We start from the raw sequence: 27,059 nt of genomic DNA on the forward strand, positions 1-27,059 counted from the left end.
ATGATGTCACTAATTCAGGGTCACCTGAGATCTGGAATTTGGCCATTTTGTCCCTTGCCCCCTGTGTCAGCATCATTACTGGTGATTTGATGTTCCACTGGGAAAGTAGCTGTTCACTTTAGAGAATCATTTCTTCTTCACAGTGTGCTGCCACGTTCCAGGATTCAGCAAGCATCACAGTGTGTTGTTTTGTCACTTTGCACTTTGCTTGTCAGGCCACTGTTAAGTTGCCTACTGTACTCTAGCTGCCTAGCCCAACAGTGTTTCCATTTTCCCACATGTAGTCAAGGAAAAGTGGCAGAGTGTTAGAAACATTTTAAATGCAGTTTTCTTGCTTATTATCTCAGTAAGTCTGGCACATATTTAATTTGTGCATAAAATAGCCTTATGTTCATGTTTAATTTCATTGTTTCACTTAGAATATTTTAAACCATTAATCATAGGTTTAATAATTTTAAGAAAAGTTTAGATTTCTTAATTTTGTGATGGTAATAGCTGCTATTAGCTCAGTTAAATGTTATTAGAATTACATACAATGCAGCGTAATTATCATGCATATTGTATTACCTACTGATAAATTAGCTTCAGCTTTGTTTTAATTTTTAGTTCCACAATGCCACCTACTGGATGCATGCTGTTAAAACACCTTCATAATTTTGGCTTCCCAGGTTTGGTATTTAGCTGCTTTCTGTAGTTCATCACTTTTTCAAAACAAAAATCTATAGCTAGATTTATGTATTGAGACTTTTCTTAACGATATAGATGCCGTAACAAAAATACATAGCCTATAAACTTTATAAAAATTCTTCATAATTGGTCTTCCTACATTGTACTTCAATTTCTCTTTTCAGCATCTGCTTTTATTTTGGAAATACAATCTGAATAGTTTAACATTGCCTTTCAGAGCTAAAAGTAGCTTTTGTTACTAATGGTTGGGAAAGTGTTCTGTCCACTCATACCTTGTTCTTTTACTTGCATATGTGTGCTCTTGTTAACTTGCTTGTATTCCACTGCATGGTCAGGCCAGGAAGGCAAACAGTGTATGCACTATGCAAATGTTAAGTTATCTGAGAGAATGAAAACTGATATTAAAATTAAAAACTGATAATAAGTTAAAATGTATTAGTGGTAGTTCTTTCTTTTTGTTATATCCCCAACCCTATTTCAAAATTAAGTTATTTATTTATTTATTTATTTATGTATAGACTGAGTCTTAATCACACATTTCGCTAGGCTGGGCTTGAACTTGTGATCCTCCTGCCTCAGCTTCAGAGTGCTAAGATTACAGGACTGTACCCCATTAGGCCCAGCTTGATATATACCTCTTTAGCATGTGAAAAATTAATCAAAAATTGTTTTTCTTTTTAATCACGGTTATTTTAATACTGAGTGAATAATACTTTAGCTTGTGGTCCAAAATGAACTATGGTATTTATTATATATGCACAAAAAGAGGTACATTTTATTCAGCTAAAGGATTTTAATGAAAATTAGTACCAATATACTATTTGACACACCCTTGTCGATCCAGAAATATGAGATTCAAATGATTCTCCTCCCATGTCTTTCCTTAGCTTCCCATCACATTTAGATTGTATGCATTCATGCTACACAGGGCCAAAGCCAGGTGAAGACTTCAGACCCAGATTCACCGTACTGTCACTTTGTCTTTTTTTATACCAAGGATAGAACTCAGGACCTTGCACTTGCCAAACTGGTGCGGCACCACTGAGCTTAATCCCTGGCCCCATCCTCTCTCAACTTTTGCATTTATAAGAGAAGAAAGGAAAAGAAAGAGGAGGCAGGAATCTTCCAGAGGCCTAAGTTGAAAACTTACTGATAGATAAAATTTTGAAACCTGAAAATATTTCTAAAGCAAATATGATACAGTGCTCTTGTCAAGGGAAACAAACAACTTAGGGCATTTTTTGGAAAGTAACTTAATTTTTAAAGAAAGGCTGTACAGTATTCATTAAAATTGAACATAGAAGAAAAGTGAGCTTAGTCTGTTTATGAGCTCATGCACAGTACTGCAGGCAGACGCTAGAGAGAGTGAAGAAAAATCTCTGATGGTTTTCAACATGGCCTGAGAAAGATGAAACAAGACAGTGTCTTTTAGAAACCCTTGCCCTGTTGCCACAAAATAAAATATTAACAGTTAAAAAGCTTTTAACATTGTTTGCTGTCACCTTGAATATCTGTAGACCTTACCTATCATCTGCTTTCCAAAAGAGTGAAAATAGAGAAAAAGTAAGTTTTTAATAGCCTAGGTGTAGCCATGAGTTGACTCCAGTTTATTGCTAAACATTCACTTTCAGTTCTGCAAGTTGGAATCTGCCAGGGCTGGAATGCTTAGGTGTTAGTTGCTGACATTCATAGTAATTTTTGGCTGGGCCTGGCTTTGAGCAAATCATGGCAGTAAAAATAAAAGCCATTCTCTTTCCATTACTTATGGCTTGTCTGTCAAATAATTGCATCATGTTTTGTTTCTAAAGTCTCTCGTAGCATTGATTATGGTCTTTGAACTCTGAAAATAAAAGGATGATAAAAGCAAACTTGGCTGGAGTAAATGCACATTGCAGAATTTCTCCCTTTTTCAGCTTCTGAAAGCATTCTTGATCTCAGAGGTTTTGAAGCTGAAGATCAGAACAGTAACCACAGACATAATTGATAATTAGACTTTCCATCCAGAAACCAGCTACCTGATCAGTATATTTTTGTTGCCTTTCACTTCTACTCTCATGCTTCATTTATTGTTCTAAGAATCTTCATCATCATCTTTTTCTTGTACCTGCATCTTTTTGCTTCTATCTTGTTATCTCACATCATTTCTTATTATCAGGTAAAGTGAACAAACATTTATCACTTTATGCCTTTCAAACTAAAGGTTTGTATAAAAGAGCTGTATGTGTCAATGTATAAATTTGTGTGTGAATATATATTTAAACCAGTTTCCTAGCATTTTAAAAAATCTATTCTGCTTCTCAATTTTTTAACCATCAGATTGTACCAAAATCTCCTGAAAGATAAATTCTCTTTCTTCTAGACCATTTTTACCAGATAATACTTTGCGTTAACTAATAGGAATCATACTTACTCTGCAACAACCCTCCTATTAATGATATTCTCCTGAGCTGAGTGGTTTTGAAGGAGGACAGATTGTTCTGGATAGAAATGATAACAGCTACCTTTGTCAAGCATTTGTACCTGGCATGTTGCTCTGGGCACAACATGCGTATTACTCATTTGACCTTTGACCCAATGCAACCAGTGGAGCCGCCAGAGCTATGTCCATGCAGTGGATCTGGAGAGCATAAACTAGGATTCTGAATTTATTTTATCCTTTCTCAGATTCTTTTGTGTATTGTACTAAACCTCACACACTCTCACCCCCCGCCCACCCTCCTGCCCTGAGACCTCCTAGCTCATTTCTAAAATCTCAGCAGTGGATCAGTTTTCACATGGAACATCTGCACCAGGACAAATAGCAGATCTCGGTTTTCTAAGGCTTTAGCAGAAAATGTCCTGATGACTACCCCCCATCCCCCACCTCCACCCGGCCCCTCCTCCTGCTTCCTGTTCTTCAGGCCTCCATTAAAAGGCAGACTGCTTTATTTACATGTTTATCTTGAAAATTTTTTAAATTTACATGCCAAACCCTGCAGTTCTCAAGCATTTCAAAAAATGTTATCTTTAAGGAGATTTATAAAATAAGATGGATCTATGTGGTTGTATTCTGAAGAGCTGGAAGCATTAGGAAACAAGGCAGCTTTCTTTCTCTTAGATTTCTTTGTAATGCCTAGCTTTTTCATTTTCAAACTGTATCATGTTTTCTACATATGTTTATGAAGAAGATACATTTTTCCAGCTTTGACAGCATGACCAGCCACGCTGAGAGTGCTCTGAAATAGTTTGTCATTTGATAAAATAATGGACAAGGCAGAATTGACCTCCTAGCCTAATGAGTAGACATTCTTATGTGTTTCTTCAGATAGTTGCATTTTTGAAGAAATATTTTGTATACTTTGAGAAAACTACATAAACAGCATACTACTGTGCAATTCTAGAGCTTTTAAAAGCAGACCAATTCACTTCTTTATTTGCAGTCCATAAGCAGACTTAGCAAAATGCATGAAATAAGATATCCAGCACATTTTAACATAAGCATAATTAGGTATTATTATATTTTCTTCTTTTTTCACATTCATATAGGTAACTATACATATATACATAGACAAATATATGAGTACATATTTGTATGATTATAAGTGACATATACATTTAAATTTACTTTTGTTTGGCTATTGTGGACAGCATTGTATTACCTTCAATTCATGTTATCAAGAGGGGCAGGGACTGTCCTGGCAAATGCCATGTGTTAAAATTTCCTTAATGAGTGTCATTAGAAGACTTCAAATTTTAATTATATATCTTAGAAATTCTATACTCACTATTTGTCTAATTTCACTTCTTCTTCCAGACTCCCCTTTACTTGGTAAATCATGGAGAGAATGGACCAGTCAGGTGTAACAGGTGCAAGGCCTACATGTGCCCATTCATGCAGTTCATCGAGGGAGGAAGGCGGTATCAGTGTGGGTTTTGCAACTGTGTGAATGACGGTAAGTGCACCACTAAATGCTCTGTGTGAAGGCTGTTTACTTAAAAATAAAATATATTATGCTTCTTGGCTTAGGAGAAAACAGATTTTTTTTCCTAGGTAGCAGGAACTTTTAAAAATAATTTCTCCAGAAGGAAACCAAGTAGAACATGCCCTGTTGGAAAATCCAAGTCCCTCTTGGCTTTATGTAGCTGCATGAGCCCCACATGGAAATTATGCTGTTTCTTCACTTTAAAAAAAACTCAAAAGTGCAAGGCAAGGGGAAGGATTTATTTTTCAATCCCCTTCCACAAAGCCCCAGCTGGAAGCAAAGTAAGATTTTACCTCTGGTGTTTATAGATGATAAACCTAAGAGACTTTTTCTCCTTTGCCATTCCTCAGTTATTTTTGAATATATACTCATTGATATTTAGGAGAAGCTTTAACATGTTATAGATTTTTTCCCTCTTATATGAATGTTGAACTTAAGGAGACAGGAGCATTATTATGAACCACTTTCCTGCATTCATTATAATTCACTTTTATTCTGGTATGAATTGACATGTTGAAACCACTGCAAACTTGCCAAAAGAGTTCTTACATTCCACACAAAGTCACACACACACACACGCACGCACGCACGCACACACACACAAACATATCCTGCCTCCTACAAGGTGTCAGCTCTGGGCCTTGAAAGATTCAGCCACTTCCTGGTAGAGAAAGCACCTGCAGTGTCTGGAGATTTCCCAGTGGGAACCCTGACATTAGGAAACAGGTAGGAATTCGGGTCATATGACAGTGCCTAGTTCATGGCTTGACTTGAATTTTGGCTTATAAAAGATGACAGATAATGTTAAGTGTTGATAAAAAGTTAAATGTTAATGAATATAAAATTTTAAAAGCCAAAGTTTGCATATTAGATGCAGAGGTGTAAATCTGAATGAATTATTAGTTGTGGTATGTAGAACTCGTTTGTACCATACAACCTAAGACAGCCAACCCAGGCTCCTCCATCTCCTCTGAAAGGACAAAACAGCAGTTTATGGGCCTCCTGGCTTATGCATCTCAGTGCAGACTGTCCGTTTCCACTTCTGTAGTCTTTTCAAGACTTTGAACGTCCCAAATTCAGAGATCTATATGGAAACATGAATCTTACAAAGCTTATTTTAAAAGAAATGGCCGAAATACAGTAAAAATGTACAAAAACTAACCTCTGATGTTTTACAAAGTCCAGCCTTGAAAAGCAGTTCTGTTGTAATTCTCATGTTAGTTTCACAATAAAAAATAATACTGAGTTGATGGTTTAAAAGACATTACAATTGCTTTTATGATTTTTACAAATGGAAATATTGTTCTTTACAAAATGCTTAAACAAAGAGCATAGCCAGTTTTTTAAAATACTTCAGTTGGCAGAGGTTTCACAGCCCGCCCGATTAATCTCTAGGCAACAGGAGCTCTTTTTCGCAGAGATACCAGGCCATATTTGTCCAAGTGCTCAGTATGTGACTCATAAGTGTTGCTGTGCTGTTGGGTGACTTCCAGGTCTTTGCCAGAACTAACCTTCTGAGACATTTGAATCAAATTAGAGTTCTTCAGCTGAGATCTTAGTGCTCTCCTTTTTCCCTAATACAGTAATCCTCCACACTCTTCAGCCCAAATGTTCAAAGATTACCATGCAAACTTCCCATGGCTGAAGACATTTCTTCATTAAATTGTAATAAATATTGTAGTTAATAGTATAGTCCAAATAATCAGTGTTTATCTTTATTAGATATATTGAAAATTCATATGGAAAACTCCGAATTCTTTTTTTAAAAGATGGTTAAATAGAGACAGTTAAATATTTCAGTTGTGAAAAACAGCAGTATTTTGATCCTGTTTCTGTAGGATGGTCCAAATCATAGCTGTTCTTTGTCATCAATAACTTGTAGAGAGGTCAAGAGGACTGTTAAGAAAACCCTCATAATTTTCAAGACATGCTTTTAAAATAGTGCAGCTTCAAAATACATTTTTTTAATACTTACTCCCTTCCTCCCATAATAAATTTTTAGAATTTATTAGATTGTCTATGTTTGTGAAAACAAAGGATCTCCTTTCCTGTTTTGTTTTCATTAGTTCCACCATTCTACTTCCAACATCTGGACCACATTGGAAGAAGACTGGACCACTATGAGAAGCCTGAGTTATCTCTAGGATCATATGAATTCGTTGCTACTTTGGATTACTGCAGAGTAAGTGTTCCCAGGATTTCAAGTGTTTATACACTGATGTCAAATTCAAGTGAGTAACTTTCATATGTAAAGGGCTAACTCTTGATCCATAAACAAAGCATCTCAGTGGTGCCAGAAGGATGTAGAAATGCCTGAGAGACAGATTCAGCCTTCTATGTCGCTAGCATGATTCAATTGCCAAACCATTCACTGGAGTAATCATTCTTAAAAACAGAAATGTGGTGCCAGAAATAAGAAACAGTAATTGTTTTGTCTTCTCCAGATAGATACTTGCTCCTTAATGCACCAAATCCATAGAGGGCCTCTGCCTCACGTGTTTTGTCAATAATCTCAGAAAAACTTCCCTCCCAAGGTGGAAGCTTAACCAATATGGCCAGTAGGACTACTGACTTGTTCCCACACCTCCCTTCTCCACTCCAGTTGTTACCACAGTGGCCTGGGTTCTTGGCCTCTGGATTTCTTGCCTTAAAATATAACCATAAGATTCTCCCTACTCTCCTGCCAACCACTTTTGGTCTTTTTTCTTTTCTTTTCTCTTCTTTTCTTTCTAAAAGTTAAAAGATTTAACTTTCAGCTGGGTACAGTGTCACTGTCCTATAATCCCAGCACTCTGGGGGACTGAGGCAGGAGGATCACAAGTTTAAGGCCAGCCTGGAGCCAGTGACTGAGGAAGAGCCTATCTCAAAATAAAATTGAAAACAATTTTTTTCAAAAAGGAGTTGAGGCTGTAGCTCAGTGCTGTAGCTTGCTAGCATGTATAAGGCCTTGGACTCCCACTGTAAACTCATCAGCCCTTTTGATGATTCCATCCTTTATCTAAGATGTTCTTTAGATCAGGGCATGTTTCTATTCTCCTGTCACATCTGTATATACTCCATCTGATAAACTCCTACTTTTTCTCTAATGCCTGGGTAAAATTTTATCTGTGCACCTCCAAGTTTCTGTTTTTATCATGATAGTTATTTACTACAATTTCTGTTTCTTAATATAATTAGGGCTGTATCTCTGTTTCAGCAGTTCTGTCCATGGAATATAAATTTTCTTGTATATTTTTCCTCTTTATAGATTCTGATATCCTTGGTTGCCCCAATCTTGTCCTAGTCATCTTTGTGACATTTTTCAGTGTCTGGCATAGATAGGCAGTTGACTGATATATGTGGAATAAGTGAATGAGTGGGTAAATTTGCAGGTGTGTCACTCTTCCTAGGACTGGCCTTTTCCTTTCTTCACTGGCCCAACGATAATAACATCATTATGGGTACATTTTGGAGCTTTACAGCTGTTCAGTGATTTGAAAATCACATTTCCTTGGGTCTCAGTTCAGACATCAGCTCATATCTGTAGCATCATGTGTATATTTGAAGTAATGGGGTCATTCTGATGTATTTCCTTATATTCTCTTCCAAAAATGAGTGCCTGCTAATACTTCATTCCCAGAAAACAGCCTCTGGCCCACAGATTTCTTCCATGGATATTTTCTGGGAGATTACATTGAGAACCATAGGTATTTCCTGGGAGATTATATTGAGAACAGATAATATTTGTTCAAGTAAAAGTTTCTTCAGGTGACTTAAATTTTTTTAATTAACATTTATATTAGTGTTTTATAGGATTTTTCTGTAATACATTACATATAACTAGTTATTAAAATTGTTTATTCGTTTAAAATGTTTGAACATATTTGTGGATATATAAAATCATTTTTGGTACACATGCTTTATTTCAAACAAAAAGCATGTCCTGAAGTATAGTTACATTTACAGAGTTTCTTAGTTCCTTCCTGCTGTTGACTGAAGGAGTATCAGTAGGCAAAACATAAACATTTGATGGTCTAATTAAATACAGTAAAGCCATTGTAACTAGTGGTGGAAAATTTATTCACTCGTCTTTGCAACCATAGTATAAATCTAATCAAGTTCTAAGTTTCCAGTTCTCTGCCGAAAGGGCTACATTATCTTGATTTTATGCTTTTTTTAGTAGAAACTTAGGCAGAAAGTCAAATCTATTTCTGGGAACAAAAGTTTTAGAATTTTCAAACTCTGTATCTGGGAATATTCCAGAAATCTAATTGATGGTAAATCTCACCCAGAAAGCAAGGAACTAAATAAAAATTGTACATTTTGAAAAGGATTTTTTTGTAATCTTAATCTTCCTTTTATTTTTCCAAATATACTTCATAATAAATTTACTTTAAACATTTTTGAATTTAACTATAACATAAAATGTAAATGAAGTAGAATAATGAGTTGACTCAGGATTTGGATGATGAGAAAGAGTTTATTTAATATTTTTAACACCTTACACACCCAAAGGAGAATTATAAAGTCCCATTTTTCCTCAGTTTATTTTAGCTGGCCTCATGTCACTTTTAGATATTCAAGTTAACCTCCATTGAACTCTTACTGTGTGAGAGTCTATGCTGCAAGCTTTCTAGTGTTGTATCATTTAGTTCTTACAGTGAACCTAATGCAGTGAGTACTGCCATTAAATGAGGAAAAGTATCTTAGAGAGCTTGGGAACCAGCCTCAGGCCATACATGTAGAAAGTGATGGAGCCAGACTGAAACCATATCTGTGTGGTCACAGACCCCTGTTTTCTATCAACACACTATGGGTATGTAGGCAGGCTTTTTACAAAATCACTGAAGAGTTCCCCTGGAAGAAGGTGACCTCACCTCATCACATTACTAAGAGTTTATCGATTTTAAGATTTTGGAACGTCTGCATATAATGCATAGCTGAAATATAAAAGCTCATTGAGTGCTATACTTTTGTTTTCTGATTGAATTGTAATTTTAATTCACTTCGACATTTAGTGAATACCTACTATGTCTAAGGTACTTGTCTGTGTGCTGTGAAGGATAGCAGATTTAGCAAGATGATAAATATGCTCCAAAGATACTTATCATATATAGTCCTAATAAGAAACCTATAATAATGATATAAGCTCAAATATGGTACAAATTGTAAAGGTAGAATAGAATAACCAGAGTACTGTAAAAGAACAGGATGGGGAAAGCTTTGAGGAGAAAGTGACACTGAGCTGGTTAAGCCATGAACAAAGAACTAGCACATGGAAATGGAAGCAGAGGCTGAACAATGAGCAGAAGCAGTTTGACAAAGGCCTTGACCATATACTCTAGCTCTTCAGAGCTGGGCAGGCTTTGTAAATGAGTAGCATGGATTCAGTGTGGGCACCAGGAGTTTAGAGAGTATATTCCCCTTTATCCCAAAATGTACCGGGGATCGAACTCTGGTCCTTGCGCTTGCACAGCAGGCGGTGAAACCACTGAGCTAAATCCCCGGCCCCAATACAAGTGTTTTTAAGAAACATCATGCCAAACAAAATATTTTTTCCAGCCAAATTCCTGGTTCAAGCACACTGGGCTGTGGCTTCTGCACAAGAGATGTTTTGAAAATGGCAAGCACTTAAATTGGGAGAATGTGTATTGAGAAATAGTGAGCAGTAAATCCAGGAAATTGTTTTGAGACATAGCCTATCTTATTTTCCACTGGGTCTAGCATCGTATCTTTGATCTCTTAGGTTTTCATATATATGTTGTTAAATGAGTGTTTTCAAGCCATCTTGAATGACAGGATATAGAAAAACTTAAGCTAATTCATTAGGCCTTGAGGACAATTAAAAGTTAGGAGGGTGCTATTAATTCCCATTGATTCATCCATCTATCTGTCCATCCATGCATCCGCATAAGCATTCACTCAGTGGTTAGGAAGTACTCTCTTTGGTGTCGTGCTCTGTGCTAGGGTCTGGTAACTCAGAAGAGTTCCTGTTTCAGGGCAGGTAGCATTGTGATACACTTTTTATCCCAACAGCAGACTATAATGAGAAGAGAGAGATTGGAGATAAGGGCATTTTCAAAGTTAACGTAGTGGTTCAAGTGGGAGAAAATGAGAATAGTGTGACACTAAGCCAAGAAACTACAAACACAACTACCATGTGATTCAGAAATTCCACTTTGGGTTATATACCTAAAGTAATTGAAACCAGAGTCTCAAAAAGATATTTACATATCCATGCTCATCACAGCACCATTATTCACATAAGCCCAAAGGTGGAAGCAAACAAGCGTCTATGAATGGACAAATGAATAAATAAAATGAGGCATATGCATTGAGGGGAATATTACTCAGTCTTTTTTTTTTTTTTTGGTACTGGGGATTGAACTTGGGTCCTTGTGCTTGTACAACAGGCGACGAAACCACTGAGCTAAATCCCCAGCCCTTATTACTCAGTCTTAAAAAGGAAAAAGTGACATATGATACAAAGTAGATGAATGTTGAAGATACTATCCTAAGCGAATTCAGCTGGCCAGAGAAAATATATAAATATTATATGATTCTTAGTTATATGAAGTATTTGGAGTGGTCAAATTCACACAGACAAAAAGTCAAATGGTAGATGAGAAGGGCTAGAGAAAGGTTGGGATAGAAAGTTGTTGGAGATGGTGATGGTTGCATAACCCTGTGAATGTACACAACATCACCAGACTATACACTTAAAAATGATTATGTGTTAATTTTATGTGCTTATTTTCCCACAGTTTAAACAAATACAACTAAAAATAATAAAAAAGAGAGAAAATGAGAGTCTAGATTTGGATACTGGCAGAGGACAGTCCACAAAGCCTTCATAATTAGTTGGATGTGGATGATAAGTGAGATGTAGAATTCCATGGAAGAAGCGAAATTTCAAGCCCAGATTATTGAGATCATGTTTTCTGTAAGTTCCTCGCTGGTATAATGGATCATAACTTCTAAAAATTTGAATCTGAGGTACTGGTAAGATCTTTCTGTGGAGCTGTGCTATATAGTTAACTGGAATGCTGGTTTGTAGCTCAGAAAGAAGCCATGATGAGAGAGTTGACGAGTCAACTGCCAGAGTGCTGGTTAAAATGGAATGTGCTTTCCACCATGGAGCACGTGTTGAGAGAAGAGAGGGAGGGCTTACATGTTAACCTTGGCTGGCAAAACAAGTTGGATTGAATGGATAGAATACTAGTGTAGGGAAGCTAATTGTGGGCTTTAGTTATATTGGCACAAGATGATGAACTTCCAAATGTTGAAGAGCAGGAATGAGATGTAAAACATTGTGAAAAATCATTTTCAAAGAAAAATCAGTGGGATGGGAATTAGTGATTAAAGGAAAAGGACCAGTCATACCTAATTTCACGTTTGAGTTGTGATGTAGTAATGTCATTGGTATTGATATTGGTAGAGAAATTGGAAGAGAATGTGGTTTAGAGGAATGATAAATTAATTTTGCATATGTAGAAACCAAGTTACAGTGAACTGTTCCTGTAGACATGTGCAGGCTGTAGATAAGGAAAATATTCAGTGGGAAGTTCATTATGCTGAACTTAGGAGAGAGTGAAAGAATGGTAAGACAGATTTGGGTTTGTCACAAAGAGGTTTTGATTTAGTTAATGAAAGTGGTTATTTTTCTCTAATATAAATTGGCATAATTATGCTATGAAATAGATTTAATGGGAATCAGGAATTATGTGCAATAAAATTACATAGAACCAGTAGAGTTCCTCCAGTTCTATGTCAGTCTGATTTTGGGTGTGGCAAAGTGATGAAGTTTTCAAATTGATGATTCTTAAGTGTTATAACATTTTAAAATGTAAAATGAAGGACTTTTGGGCCAGGAATGGTGGTGCACGCCTATAATCCCAGGACTCGGGAAGCTGAGGCAAGAGAATCACTGCAAGTTTGGGGCCAGTCTAGGCTCCAAAGTAAGTTCAAAGCCATCCTGGACTACATAGTGAGACCCTGTCTCAAAAAAAGAAAAAGGACTTTCATTAGAACATTGTTATATCTTGCCTCATGTAGAATGAATCAGTAAGAGAATTTACAGACATCATCTAATTTTGTAATAATTAACATGTAATTTTATTTTAGAGCATTTTTATGATTTGTCATAAAGTTAAAAGTTCATTTGGCCTTAACTATTCTCTAGTGTAGGTAGATCACTAAAGCTGTTTGCTTGCGGTTCTCTTTTCTAAATATTTTAAAAGTCCCAAATGAAGGACCACTTCCTAAGAGCTGTTTGAACACTAGCCAGAAAAGAGATGTGAGTTGGTAGAAACCATTTGCATAGCAGCTGCTTTATGTTATAGTTGTTGTCTTAAACACACGCGGAAAAGGCCAGTCTTACCATAAATATGAAATAAATTAAGTCAGTATTTAAGAATATGATACAAGATTTTAAAGTATGCAGTTATTTAGCGTGCCATTTCATATCTAAAATTGAAGATGATAAAAGATGAGATTTGAATATAGTGAGATCCAGATTAGTGAGATTTGATAGCAGTTTTAAAAAGAAATGCTAATTGTTACAGGTACTCCATGTTAGTCCAATTTTTCAGGGTTTCAAGCACATTTTGTCTTATAAAATAGCATTATTAGCAAGGCTGGCTACAGTCCTGAACTTCAGCAATTTGTAGTAATAAAGTCTTTGAAACTTTGCAAAAGTGAGCCTTCTCTACTAGATATTTTAATACTGTCTGATTCAAGTCATATCCTGGAAAATAAATGGCTTCCTTTATCTTTTGTATAGCATCAAAGACTATGTTCCATTTGATTCGACAGATGTTATATCCTAAATATTAAATGAAACATCTGATAACTTCAAGAGTGGCTAGTATATTTTAATTTGATTATGAAATGTATTGACTTTATAATTAAATCTATTTATCTGGTGTGTTTACTTTTCTACAGAAAAATAAGCCTCCCAACCCACCAGCCTTTATCTTCATGATTGATGTTTCATATAGTAACATAAAGAATGGACTCGTCAAGCTCATATGTGAAGAACTGAAGACTGTGCTGGAAAAACTTCCAAAGTAAGAAAACAGCTACTCCTTTTATAACTCATGCAATATTGCTGAATGAATAAGGGCCAGAAAACAAGTTGACATTTTGCTAATGAGGACATTGGGAAATTAGTTATACATTAAGTGGTACCATTTTTTTTTTTAATGAAACTCTTTAAAACATCAGAGTGGTCTTTTAAATAAATCAATAGAAACAAGCTGATAAAAAATATTGCCAGGGTAAAAAGTGTTCAAGATGCATTATAAGTTATGAATCCCAACAACATGTGGGAAAAGACTAGAAGTCTGTTCATTTTTGAAAATAACTGATTTTCCAGTGGAATTGGGTAGTTGCTGGGCTTGGCAGAGAATTGTAAGGATGTCAAAAAAATGGAACTATCGTCTGACATTTGGTCAAGATGATAGCATTTTGGTCAGATTTCTTTTTTTTTTCCCGATTAAGTTTATTGGTACATTTTAGGTATACTATACAGTTACATTCATCATTGGGATCTTGTACCTTTACATGATGTATCTTGGTCCTTATTTTTTCCCCTTCCCCTGCTCTCCCTTCACCCCCTCCACCCTTCCCTATTTGCAAAGACTTTGTTTCCATTTTTTTCCTTTTCTCATATTTTTTCTTTTCCCTTCTTTCCTTTACCGTACCCCTCCGACTTCCCTGCTCCTTTAGACCTTTTCTTCCTATTAAACAATATCAATTATACATTTTTAAAATTATAATATCAAGATCTAGGAGACCTTGGAAGACAAATTAATGAAACTCTGGAGGAAATATAAAATTTGAATAGCACCTATTAAAGAAAGTATATTCCTAGCTTGAAAACCTACCTATATGACAACAGCAGGCTCATAACATTTTAACTGATAAATTATATCAAACAATTAAAGCAGAAAAAAGAAGGAACACTTCTCCCCTCATTTTAGGAACTCAAAATTGTGCTAATCCTAAAACTGGATAAAGATAATAGAAGAAAAAAGTATGACCATAGATAGAAATTTGTTTAACAAAACAAACTATTAGAAGTCAGATCTGGCAGGATGTAGAAAGTGGTTTTGGTATAGGGATGGCAGTGTTGGTTCAACATTGGAAGATCACCCCCAAAAGTCATCATTTAAACAGAGGAAAGGGAAAAGCCATATGATCCTGTCACTAGTTGGAGAAAAAGTATTGGACTAAATTCTACAGCTGTTCATGCTAAAAGCTATCAGGTACAACAGAACCTTCTCAGCAGATCAAAGACATGTACTCTGTACTTCCAGCAAAAATGCCTTATATGAATGGAGAAGATACAATACTTTCTCCCTAAGGTGGGGAACAAGGGCAGATATGCCTACTCTTCATCTGTCCATTAAACTTTGAAACCTAGGCCCAAACCAAAATAGTCTGGCAATAAAATGACACAATTAGAATAGGATTGGCAAGGTAGAAGCAAAATCTTTGTATGTGGATGAAATGATCGTCTACAGAGAAAATACTAAGAAATCTCTAGGATTTGTATTTGAACTTGTATTTGAATTTAGCAGGATTAGAAAACACAAGGTATATATAAAAATTCAGGTCTATGTATACTTGCTAAAAATGAAGAATTGGATATTGAAATTTAAAAGTTATGTAGGAGTGCAAAGGACCTAGAAAAGTAAAAAGATAAAAAAAAAAACAGTGTTGTAAGATGTTTAGTACCTAATTTTAAGACTTCCTCTAAAACTACAGTAATCAAGGCAGTGTTGGTGTAAGGAAAGACATATAGATCATTGGAATAAAACAGAGAGTCTAGAAATAGAACCACACATATATGGCCCACGGAGTTTTGAAAGATTATTTAACATTAGCATTTTATAGACTATAAACTCAATTCAAGAGCAGAGGTAAAGATAGTGTTTTCAGCCAATGGCACTAGAACACCTGGTATCCATATATAAAAAATTAACCTCAACCCTTTATTTCCATACATAAAAGTAACTTGAAAGGATCTATGAACCTAAATATAAAAGATTAAAACTATAAAACTTTAAGAAGAACTTATAAGGGAAAATGTTTATGAATTTAGGGTAGGCAAGAACTTCCTAGGATACAAAAAACATGGTGTATAAAAGAAAAAAATTGATAAATGAGATTCCATCAATATTTAGAACTTTAAATGACATCATTAAAATGAAAAGTAGTCCTTAAACAGACCATATTTGCAATGCTTATAACCTATGACCAGAATATATAAAGAACTCTTACAGCTCATTAATAGGCAACCCAATTAAAAAGTAGACACAAGAAGATGATAAATAGCCAGGACAGCATAAGGAAAGTTGTGCAACATCAGAATCAGAAAAATACTATTCAGTACAATAACAAGATTTAATTATCCACTCATTAGGGAGATGGAGTTAAAAGTTATAAAAGCCTTGCCATGACTACTTTTTCTTTTTGTTGGATTCTCCCTCTTTACATTTAATATTCACACCCAGCAGATTCATTCTGCTGAGCTTCTGGGATTGCGATCCTCATTGTCTTTTCCTAGGATATTGTCTAAAATTTTTTGGAGTGCTGGTTTGGTATTCATGAAGTTCCTAAGGTACTGTTTATCATGAAAGTATCTTATTTCTCCATCAATTTTGAAAGATAGTTTTGCAGGGTACATCAATCTGGGTTGGAGGCTGTTTTCCTTTAGGGCTTGAATTACATCACTCCAAGATCTTCTTGCCTTGACAGTTTGCACTGAGAAGTCTGCTGTGATCCTGATGGGCTTTCCTTTGGATGTGATTTGTTTCTTTTCTCTAACTGCTTGTAGAATTTTGTTCTTTTGTTGGGTTTCTGGAATCCTAACTATTATATGCCTATGTTTAGATTTTTTTTTAATCAAGGCTAGTTGGAGTCCTATATGCCTCACTTATCTGTATGTCAAGTTGTTTTCCCCTCCTTGGGAAGTTTTCTGCCATCACTTCTGTGAACAGTTTTTTTATGTCATCTGCACTTTCTCCTCTTTCTTCATTGACCCTAGTCAGTCTTATGTTATTCTTCATTGCATCATGTAGCAGCTGCTGGATTGATTTCTCGTGGTCCCTTACAATTTTAAAGCAGTTTTCCTTTTCCTGGTCACTAATTGCAATCTTATCTTCTGTGTCTGAAATTCTATCCTCACATTGGTTCATTCTGCTGTGTAGACTTTCAATGGAGTTTTTAATCTCCTGGAAATCTGTTTGTATCTGTTTTATGGATTCCATTTGTTTCCTATGTTGTGATTCCATCATGTTCCTCAGCTCCTCTATTTTTTTTTATCTGTGTCCTCTCTAGATTTATTAATCATGTCTTGCACTAGGAGCACAATCTCTGCTGTTATCTGAGAATTATTTCTGATTTCATTTTTTCCAGATCCTCTTTTGTTACCAGTTCAGGGAATCCAGGTGGTTGAGTATCAGTGTTCCATCTCATTTCCCATTGGGGTTGCCGTAGGTGATCCAGAAGTCTGTTTTTGAGGCTTGTTTATGTGTCTTCTCAGTTCCATGGGGTGGGGAGGATCCTGCTGGAGCCCACGTGACTCACCTTCTCTGCCCTGGGGGCCATGGAATCTCAGATTTCTTTTTTACTTTAATACAATATGTAATGCATTTGTGGCTTTGCTACCTCTATGTCTGACTGTTAGCAGCTCCAGCTGCATACCTCTCCTTCTGCAAGAGAACAGTGCACAGGAGGAAAGGAGAAATCTAATTCTGATAATTAAGAGAGGTTAATCATAACCCTGTACTGCACTTTCAGAAGGCCATTTGCAATGTTACCTACATTAGCATAAAAAAGTAACTCAAGCAAATTGCAGTCCTACCATAAAAAATATAAAGTCACACACATATCCAGCCCCAAGAAACCTTGGGAGCAAAAAATAACCAGATTTGTTTTGAAAGATAAAGGGGAATAAAGGTATTTTTGACTTGAGTAAAAATTTAAGAGAGATTTTAAAAGGGGCAGGGAATAACTACCTATGTCCTTTCATTTTTCTCTCTTATCTCTTCTAATATCAAATATGGCTCTTTTTAAATTCTATTATTGCACAAACTATCTCTTTAGGGCAGGAGCTTGCATCTTGTAAAGAGATTGGAGAGCATAGGGAGCCCAGCCTTCCTGTGAGGAAGCCTGGCCCAAGAACATAAAAGACTGGAAGTGTTGTCTGAGGGGAGAATCTCTATGTTTCCACACCTTCCCCCTCCTCCCTCTCTTCCTGGACACACATAGCAGTATCTGTTCTGAAAAGGGCATTTGGGGGCCCTCAGAACTGTCCTCAGCCATCAGCACTCTGGGAGTCTAGATGCCCAATCCTCTGTCCCCTTTCCACCTCAGACTGTGATGTGGTCTTCTCAAGGCTCATACAGATGATCTCTGGACCTCCCAGAAGTAGTTTTGTTTGTGTCTGTGAAGCTGAAGTCATAATATTCTCTAGGGTGTTTTGGAAAAGCAGTGGGATGTTTAAAAAACACTGAGGTGATTTCAAACTGAACTCTGAAGTGAAGAATGAGCAAGTTGATGATGGTGTTATGAGAAAGGCTTCTGACGGTTGCAGCCTTATGACTGGTGTTGTCTCACCCGTACTTAGGAGACTTGAGAACATATATTTTATTATGGCTGATGATTATGAGAAGCCTATTGTCATTCTGAATCTGAAGTTTGAGCTTGTTTCATATGAAACAAAAACTTCCAATTTCTGAAAATAGGCTCTCCCTCTTCCTATTCTCTCAGACTGATTAGAATTACCCTAACCTAATCTATAGGACAGTTACTCTACCAACTCCTGGTTGCTTTTCAATGAAATTATGATATAAAGCTTATAACTTTTTGATATGTAAGATCAAAATTACAATCTTTCCTTTGCTGTCACCATGACTGTGTCTCAATGGAGCAGATGTGTGACTTGGGAAAAGATCGGAGAGAAAAGTAAAAGTACTGCAGGTTACTCTCTGCTCTTACTCAAATCTCTTTCTTAAAACTGTATTTTTAGGCCAACTGCCTTTCCTTCTTTTATATTTTAAAACAAATTGGTTGTTTATTCTCCTCAAAAATTTATTTTGGGCTGCTTATATATGTACCTTTTTAGTGTTAAGAGTTCTCCATCAATTTGATTTATTTCTTTGCACTAAAGCAGGTAACATGCCAAATAGCCTTTTTAAAGCACAGTTTGAATTCTTGATTAATGTCTTAGGGTGTGTTCATCTCTTAGCTAATCTTTTGAAAAGAAAAGGCTCCATTCTGTGCTATTTAACTTTGAATTTATATCTTTGGCTGGCTAAGTTGCCAGAGTTTTCTGACTAATCTGGAACACTAAGGAAAAACTTTGAAATGGTTCACCTGTTGTTCAGATCAAGTCTTTGTGTTATTTTGTGTTTTCTGTTTGTTTGTTTTTAATGCTGCTGTAACTAGAGTGTTTGAAATGCATGACCCTGGAATTTTCTGGTTCACCTACTTGCTAATGTCTTCAGTGCTGCTGTCAGCTTCATTCTATTCAAATGATAGGGGAAAGTGTTGAGAAAAACATCATTGAAAAGCAACAGAGCAAAACAGTCTAAAATATCATGTTAGACTTCTTGATATCCCTGATATAACCTCACAAAACCTGTGTAAAATTAATATGAAGGAGAGGCTAAGAATTCATTTTCTTCTTGTTGATATAACTTAATGAGGTAGTTGTAGTGTTGAAAAAAATTAGGACAATCTTTCATTTCTCAAACAATTTTTGAAAAACATGTTCCCATGGAGATAAGTAATAATATTTTGTAATAATGTGAGATGTTCTGATTAGATGTTTTTAATTTAGATTTCAAGTAAACCCTATGAATCCCCCGATAACTCTTTTCCCGTCACTTTAAATATGTACAAGTTCAATGGGAAAGTGCAATCCAGATTCTTTTTTATAGCTTTTTTTTGTTTCCTTTGTTCTAATTGACTCTAAATACTCCAAATTTGCTGTTAAAAGAGAGTAAAAGTCTTTCGTGATTTCTGGAATGCGTGTGTGTGTGTGTTGCACTGGGGATTGGAACCAGGATCTTTGCACTGAGCTACATCCCCAACTTTTTTTATTTTTATTTTTGAGACAAATTCTCCCTATATCACTAAGTTGCCCAGGCTAGGCTCAGTATCTCCATCCTCCCACTTCAGCCTCACAGAGTGCTGGGATTACAGGCATGTGCCACCATGCCAAGTGAGGATATTTTTATCTCACACAGTAAAAGCTTTACTTGGAAATGGAATCTTAACTAGTATTGTGCTAGTAAACCAGCTCTCAGGTATACAAAGCCTTGATTTGTAGTATTTGCTTATTCCTTGCTGTCAATACTTCTAGCCAGATTGATCTTTTTTTTTTGGAAGGGTGTAGTGAGACAGTATCTTGCTATGCAGCTGTGGCTAACCTTGAACTCACTGTGTAGCCCAGGCTGGACTAGAACTTGGAGTGATTCTCCTGACTCAGCTTCCTGAGGTCTTAGATTACAGGTATACAAGTGCCACCATGCCCAGCCTAAGGTGGCAGTGCTAAACCAGAGTTATGGAGAGTTGCAGTCTTGGATTACCAGTTTGGGCTCCACCTTGCCATGCCAAATTCAATTCTTCACTGAGGATGTTGAGGATCATCATCCTCAATAAAATCTCCAATGCTCCACATTGTACTAGTGTTACTGACCATTTATTTTGGTGAAAAGGAAAAAGGCTTTGTTCAAAACTATCTCTGAGGAGATGGAGGGGCCTCATATTACCATAGATCACCATCTCCTATGTCCAGATGTGCTAGGGCCATTTATAGGAACAGAGGAGAAAGGGAATGCCATGAGAGAATAGACAATTCCAGGCTTTCTTCATCTCTCCTCACCCTTCAATTCTCTTCCTGTCTGTGGAAAGAAACTGGACCAGACCTCCTGAGAACAGTATCTGCATAGTTAGTCCATTTAGAGTTCCATTTTGCCGTAATGTGGTGGTCACATGAGGCCAGGTGAAGACAGAGGACATAAGCCTTGGGTACTGCTCTTTATTAGCTTCTGAAAGGAACAAGAAGAGACATCTGGCAAAGGACTCATGGACCATTAAATGAAGTTTCCACATGCTAAGAACTAAGTGAGAACAGTTTATACTATAAAGTTTATTCCTATAAACTTTAAACTTTATAGGAATTTAGAAGAAGAAATGATTTCTGATTGATAGCATAGGGGAAGGGTTTGTGCTTTGTCTTAAAGAGTAAGATTCTAACCATAGGGAGAAGAAGAGAAAACCCAAGTATAGTGTTTTGTGGCATAGTAGCTAGTATGGTATGGTATGGTATGGTATGATATCATATCACGTATCATATAGTATTATATCATATCATATATAGAAGAGTGGTTAGTTATATGAAATCATACAGTTTAAAATATTGGGGGTCATATGAATGTCTATGTATAAATAGTTAACAAAAGATGAGGATTCTTACTTCTGAAAGCATTCCAAGTATCCAAAATGTAAATGTTCACCAAGTGCTTTTGGAAAGGACTTTGAGAATCTATTTAAACTGTCCATTCACCCATTTATCAAGGCTACAATGAAGAATACCCTTCATTTAGAAAAGAGAGTAGAGAAGAAATAAAGTAGAGTTAAAATTATAATGACCAGCCTGTACACTGCTAAAATACCAAAGAAACTAAAAGCTTACAGTGGAATCAAATATTTGAACTTGAGATACTTTCATCTAGATCTTTTGTTTTCCTAATGCTTAAACTCAAGCAACTGTCTATACTGTGTAGAAAATTTAGGAGCAAATCAAATTCTTCAGAAAAGTTGTTCCCTAAGCAGAGTAACTTTTATTGTTAACTACAGATCAGAGAAAATGTTGTGCATCTTATGGAGCTTTCTTTAAACCATTGAGCACTAAAAAATAAAATAAAATAAAATAAACCATTGAGCACTATATACTATCCACTATTAAAAATTACAGCACTTGTAGAATCTCAGTGTTTTGTTTTCATAAGGGAAAGAGGGATAGGGAAAGAGAATGAATAATGCACTCAGTAACATGTGAGCAGAGTCTAGACCATTCTGAATATATTTAATGTAGACTGCCATGGAGAACATTCATGCTACTATATTTTCAGAAACATTAAGGCCTTGTTTTAGAATTTTTTAAATAAAAAATTACTCTGTTACAGTTTTAGAACTTCTATTGCTTTGTCATGACCATCACAAATGGTCACCTAATAAGAATTGTATTGTCAATTTATAAATGTAATTTTCTTTATATATTATATGGCATGTAGATCTCAAAATCTAGCCTCTTTCTCATCCTCATCCCCTTCTTTCTCCTTCTCCTCCCCCCTTTTTTCTTCTTCCTCCTCCTGCCCCTCCTCTTCCTTTTTTCTCCTCCTCCTCTTCCTTCTTCTTCCTCCTCTTCCTCCTCCTCTCCACCTCTTTTCTTCCCCCTCAAATTTCTCTTCTCCCTCCTCCTCCTCTTTGATTTTTCCTCCTCCTTCCTTCTTTCTTCTGTTTCTTTGATTAGCCCATCTATTAAGATTTTCTAAGATGTATAAGTAAGGGATCCTATTTTGATTTAAAAATTTAAAAAGCTGTCCTCATGGTAATATGAATGTACCTTTTCTTTCTCTTTTCTTGCTTCAGTTATTCCATTTGTTCTTCTCACCTTCTGGGATCTTCTAAGGGTGCTTTGTTTATATAAAGAATGTAATAATATAGCTTGTTTATGAAAATAAAAGAAAAACTTGTAACATGCTGTGGATTGAAAATAAATATATTAAAGAAATATGAGCAAATATTTTTATAATATCTATTTGATTTTTTTACCTAGAATTTTTTAGAACTTTTTTCTTTCTTTATCAGCTTGCTTATTTTTATAGTAATTCCTCATCCCCTATTGCTGTGACTTAGAATTGTTTAGTTCTGGTAACAGGAATTAAAGCCTGTACTTTAAACATGGCTTTTATATATTTTACAGAAGACACACTTAATCAATTTCAGACAGAAACTGTCCTCTCAGTCTAAATTTATAAATGAACCCCAAACACATTGTTTTTCTCATAGGGAAGAGCAAGAAGAGACATCTGCAATCCGAGTTGGTTTTATCACATACAACAAAGTTCTCCATTTCTTCAATGTGAAGAGTAATCTGGCCCGGCCTCAGATGATGGTGGTGACTGATGTTGGGGAAGTCTTTGTCCCATTGCTGGATGGGTTCCTTGTCAACTATCAAGAATCCCAGTCTGTGATTCACAAGTAAATATGATATGCATACAAATCAGTTGTCTGTTTTAAATTGCATTGTTTCTTGATTTGATTTCATAGTTTTGTCATTAACAAGATGGTTTTAAGACATGGATTGTAAAACTCTATCATTTATATGAGTTCCTTTTTAATATAGACTAGTATCTAAGAGGAAAAACTTTTTTGTACTTGCTCCCATCCCTATGAATTCTTTTTCTTTGCAGGAAAGGTGACTCAAGGGAGTTATTTCCTGCATGTGAATGAACATATTCAATGATAATGCTAATAAAGATCCAGCTGCTGTCTGAGATACAGCTACTGTATCTGAATTTATGACTTAAAAGAGATCAGTGATAGTGAACAGAAAAATACCTACAAAGTGTGATTTAGTAGATGTTAAATCCAAAGTCTAGATTGCAGTGGCAAGCTTTGCTAAGATATGCTTGTGAAGTGTACTCACAGGTATTGGACACAAAATAAGTACCACATGTGTTTTAGCTTGAAATGTCAGTGATTTATTTTTTGAAGTTTATGACAAATATACTAAAGATTTAAAACCTTTTGCTCATTTGTTTCTTATAGTTTATTGGACCAGATTCCAGAGATATTTGCAGACTCTAATGAAAATGAAACTGTCTTTGCTCCTGTCATCCAAGCTGGCATGGAAGCATTAAAGGTGAGAAAAAGCCACTTGTACATGCTAGTAAATAAATTTTTAAAACAGAGATAAAAAGGAAGCAGGAAGGAAAGAAGGAAGGAAGGAAGGAAGGTAAGTAGGTAAGTAGGTAGATGGGTTTTATTCACTAAAGAGTGTTGTCTCCTCTCGGGCCTCTGGTTGCTCAAGGCCATTCTAAACTTCCCCAGGACTCTCAGGAGGACAAGGTCCTAACCAAAGATTGCTTCCAGTGTTTACTTTCCAGCACTATTTGCATCTGAGCAACTGATTTTGTGCAGATTTCCAGCTTAGCTCCTCCCTTTGGCTTTTATGGGAACTTTATATGATCTATTTTAAAATTTGTTCAACAGTATCTAAACTCCAAGATAAGAGGAAAGCAATTCCCACATTGCCCTCCTCTTCCTTGGAGTTTTTTTTTTCCCCTTGGAGTTTTTAAACACGCAGGGGCAAGGCTTTGGACAGACAGTGACAGAGATGGGAATGCTGCCGAGGGCCTTGGTGGTTGCCAGAAGTGGACAAAAGGTTGGCTGGCTGTGTTTCCAGTTGGGAAGCTGAGCCCATGTGGCTCCAGTCATCTTCAGAGTAATAAAAACAGTAAGCTGATGAAGGCAAAATGATTTAGAAGCACTTCCTCTAGATCATTATTACCTGAGCATGAGAGTCAACCCTCTTTCTCTCTGAAAGCCAGTTCTTAAAATTAGTTTTTAAATTTTATGATTGAAATTAAGTTCAAATTAACTTTTAAAATACAATGGCTACTAGCTGGGGATTTAGCTCAGTGGTGCCGTACCTGCCTTGCAAGTGCAGGGTCCTGAGTTCCGTCCCAGGTACCAAAAAAAATAAATAAAATGACTACTAATAGTAACAGTAAAAAGTGATGACAGAGAGCAACAATAATAGTGCAGAACGGTGCTAATGGACCACATTGCACATGAGTTTTGTATCTAATTTTATAGTTTGGTTCTAGGATACATTGATTCTTGCTTAGCTTTTTTTTTTTTTTAAATCTGCAGAGTAGTGACTGAATCATGCACTGTTTTGGTTGTCCCTTAAAAAGTCTGAGTGCCTGTCAATTTAACATTAAATTAATGCTAAATTTTACATCTAAAAGTGACTTGAAGATGTTAGAACTCACACACAGGAATCCAACAGTGAAAATTTTTTGGAATACAGAAAGCTTTGTGGATTTGTTTTATCCCACCTTGCTAAAAACAAATCTTATATTTCACTTTCAATGTGTTTATGTGTTTTTAATGTTGTTCTCCTCCATTATGTACCTAGAAATCCATATGTAAAATTTTCCATATACTAGTCATACTTAAGTTAGGCCTGAAAATAATATTGATTTTGTGTGCTCCTATCTGAGAGGAAGGATGAAGGGATATGTATATGCTATCAGTTCCATCAGTTAAGAGAGGGAAATGGACAGAAGGATAGGGCGCTGGACTTGAGTGGGCTGAGTACAGAATCCCAGCTCAACTCTTACTTCATTCCTGAGAGGAAATGGTAAGTAAGGTCTTATAACATTGGTTTCCACATGAGCAGTCCAGGAGAAGTCTAGAGGCTACTTGGAAGCTTTGAAAGAAAAAAATATGTAAATCAAATGGTGTACATGCATTCTCTGTATCTAAAATTTGATCTGAATTATGATACATTATTGAAAAACCAGTGTTCTTCATAACCACAGTATTCTCTAAGGTCTCTTGTACAATTCAATGGCTCTGGCAGTCAGTACTCCCAGCTCTGAGTCATTTTATCAGGGTCAAGTTCATTGCAGTCAGTGTACCTGCATCTCTTCTGCATTTTATTTTTTGTTATATTTATAGTTTGTTATGCTAATACACATTTTTACCTTGAAGTCTGAATATAAGAAACTATTGTCTAAATATAGCAATGTAGAAAACTGCATAAATACAAAGCTAATCAGTAGTATTCTTCTTACAAAGTAGAATGTTAAAAAATGACACTTTGGACACCATGCCAATGGGAGTTATTATTATGTCGCTGCTAGCAAGATGACGATGTTCTCCCAAAACCGGTCTTCATCCTGAGGCTCAGTGATGTCTTTTCTCAGCTTACTAGTCACAGAGTCACATGGTGAACTAGAGGTCCTTTGTAAAACTGCAGATTCTTTTGATCTTTGCTGCCCCAATTGTTCTGATGTTTATCTATTCCTTGGAACAACCAGCATGAAGAATTGTTTTGTTCTATAATCTCTGAGAGTTCCCTTAATGTGGGAGAAGTACTATTTCATGTGCTACTTTTGCTCCAGGAATGCTTTGATTACCATGATTTAACTTCTTGCCCTCAGCTTCTAATTATGGTTAAAATAAGAAATAACTTCATGGGGAAAGTTTTCTTTCTTTTACAGAATGTTTTGTGAGGACCTTCGTATGTTATTCCACTTCTTAATGAGTAGAAAGATTCCCTAGCTGATTTCTTAGTCACTTATAACCATTCTAGCTCATTATGTTTCTTTTAACCTGAACTACCAAGAAAAATTTAAGGTAAATTATAAGGATTTCTCTTCCTTGACCTTCTTACGGACTTTTAGTTTTTGTTTTGTTTTTTGTTTTACTTTTGCCTTAGTGATTCTATTGTATATGTGCTTCTAATCATGTTTCCTCTAAATCCTTTTGTAAAGGATTATTAATATGAATAGTAAAGAAAAAATGTCTTCTGCATCTTATCAGGAAAGTTCTGAGTGATTTAAATTCATTGCAGAAGAGGAGAAACTGCTGCAAGGCAACTGACACTTGCCCACACTTTATGCTTTTTCCCTTATAACAACTCTCTCGCATGTGCACACATGTATGTATATGTTTAGCTACCTCTGGCAGAGTCATATTATTTCATTATATTTTCAAGTTCTGTGGCTGAAAATCAGACTTAAATTTGTGTCACTTGTGTGGGAAGGCACTAATATTTCTGCCTGAAGTCATTATTAGGCTATGGGCTAGAATGTTTGAGAATTTGCAAGGTAGTGTCAAAATATTAAAAAGGTCCTGTTATTTTTCCATTAAGTTTATTGGTACATTTTAGGTATACAATACAGTTACATTCATCATTGGGAACTTGTACCTTTACATGATGTATCTTGCTTCTTATTTTTCCCCCATTCCCCTGCCTCCCCTTCCCCCCCTTCCACCCTTTCCTATTTACAAAGACTTTGTTTCCATGTTTTTCCTTTTCTTATATTTTTTTCCCCTTATTTCCTTTCCCCTACCCCTCCCAATTCCCCTTCTGAAAAGGTCCTGTTACCCATTCATTTGTCCTTTCAACCCATAGGAATGTATTAAATGCCTGTGTTTTTTGTGAGGCAGTTTAGAGACTACTGTCTTGTTTTTAAATTCCATCTAGTGTGGCAGATGAGAGATAACTCTGTAATACAAGACATAATGTTTGTTGCCTGCATTTAAAAGGGTGAATGAGCTGAGGATTTAGCTTGGTGGTTCTGCCGCCTGCCTTGCAAGTGCAAGGTTCCT

At 36.0% G+C, this 27,059-nt stretch overlaps 1 protein-coding gene across 6 annotated transcripts in view; it reads left to right on the forward strand.

Moving 5' to 3' along the window:
* Positions 1 to 27,059, forward strand: part of Sec24d (SEC24 homolog D, COPII component) — a 93,049-nt gene that overhangs the window by 40,620 nt on the left and 25,370 nt on the right. For all 6 annotated transcript variants that reach the window (XM_004870040.4, XM_004870041.4, XM_004870042.4 and 3 more), the window contains exons 9-13: positions 4,481 to 4,619; positions 6,716 to 6,831; positions 13,572 to 13,696; positions 22,719 to 22,910; positions 23,481 to 23,574. In XM_004870040.4, coding sequence (XP_004870097.2) covers positions 4,481 to 4,619; positions 6,716 to 6,831; positions 13,572 to 13,696; positions 22,719 to 22,910; positions 23,481 to 23,574 — 666 coding nt within the window. The remainder of the gene's footprint in view (positions 1 to 4,480; positions 4,620 to 6,715; positions 6,832 to 13,571; positions 13,697 to 22,718; positions 22,911 to 23,480; positions 23,575 to 27,059) is intronic.

This window comes from Heterocephalus glaber, unplaced genomic scaffold (assembly GCF_053883595.1).
Source record: "Heterocephalus glaber isolate CG9 unplaced genomic scaffold, H.glaber_assembly_v1.0 deba00001690, whole genome shotgun sequence".
NCBI lineage: Eukaryota > Metazoa > Chordata > Mammalia > Rodentia > Bathyergidae > Heterocephalus > Heterocephalus glaber.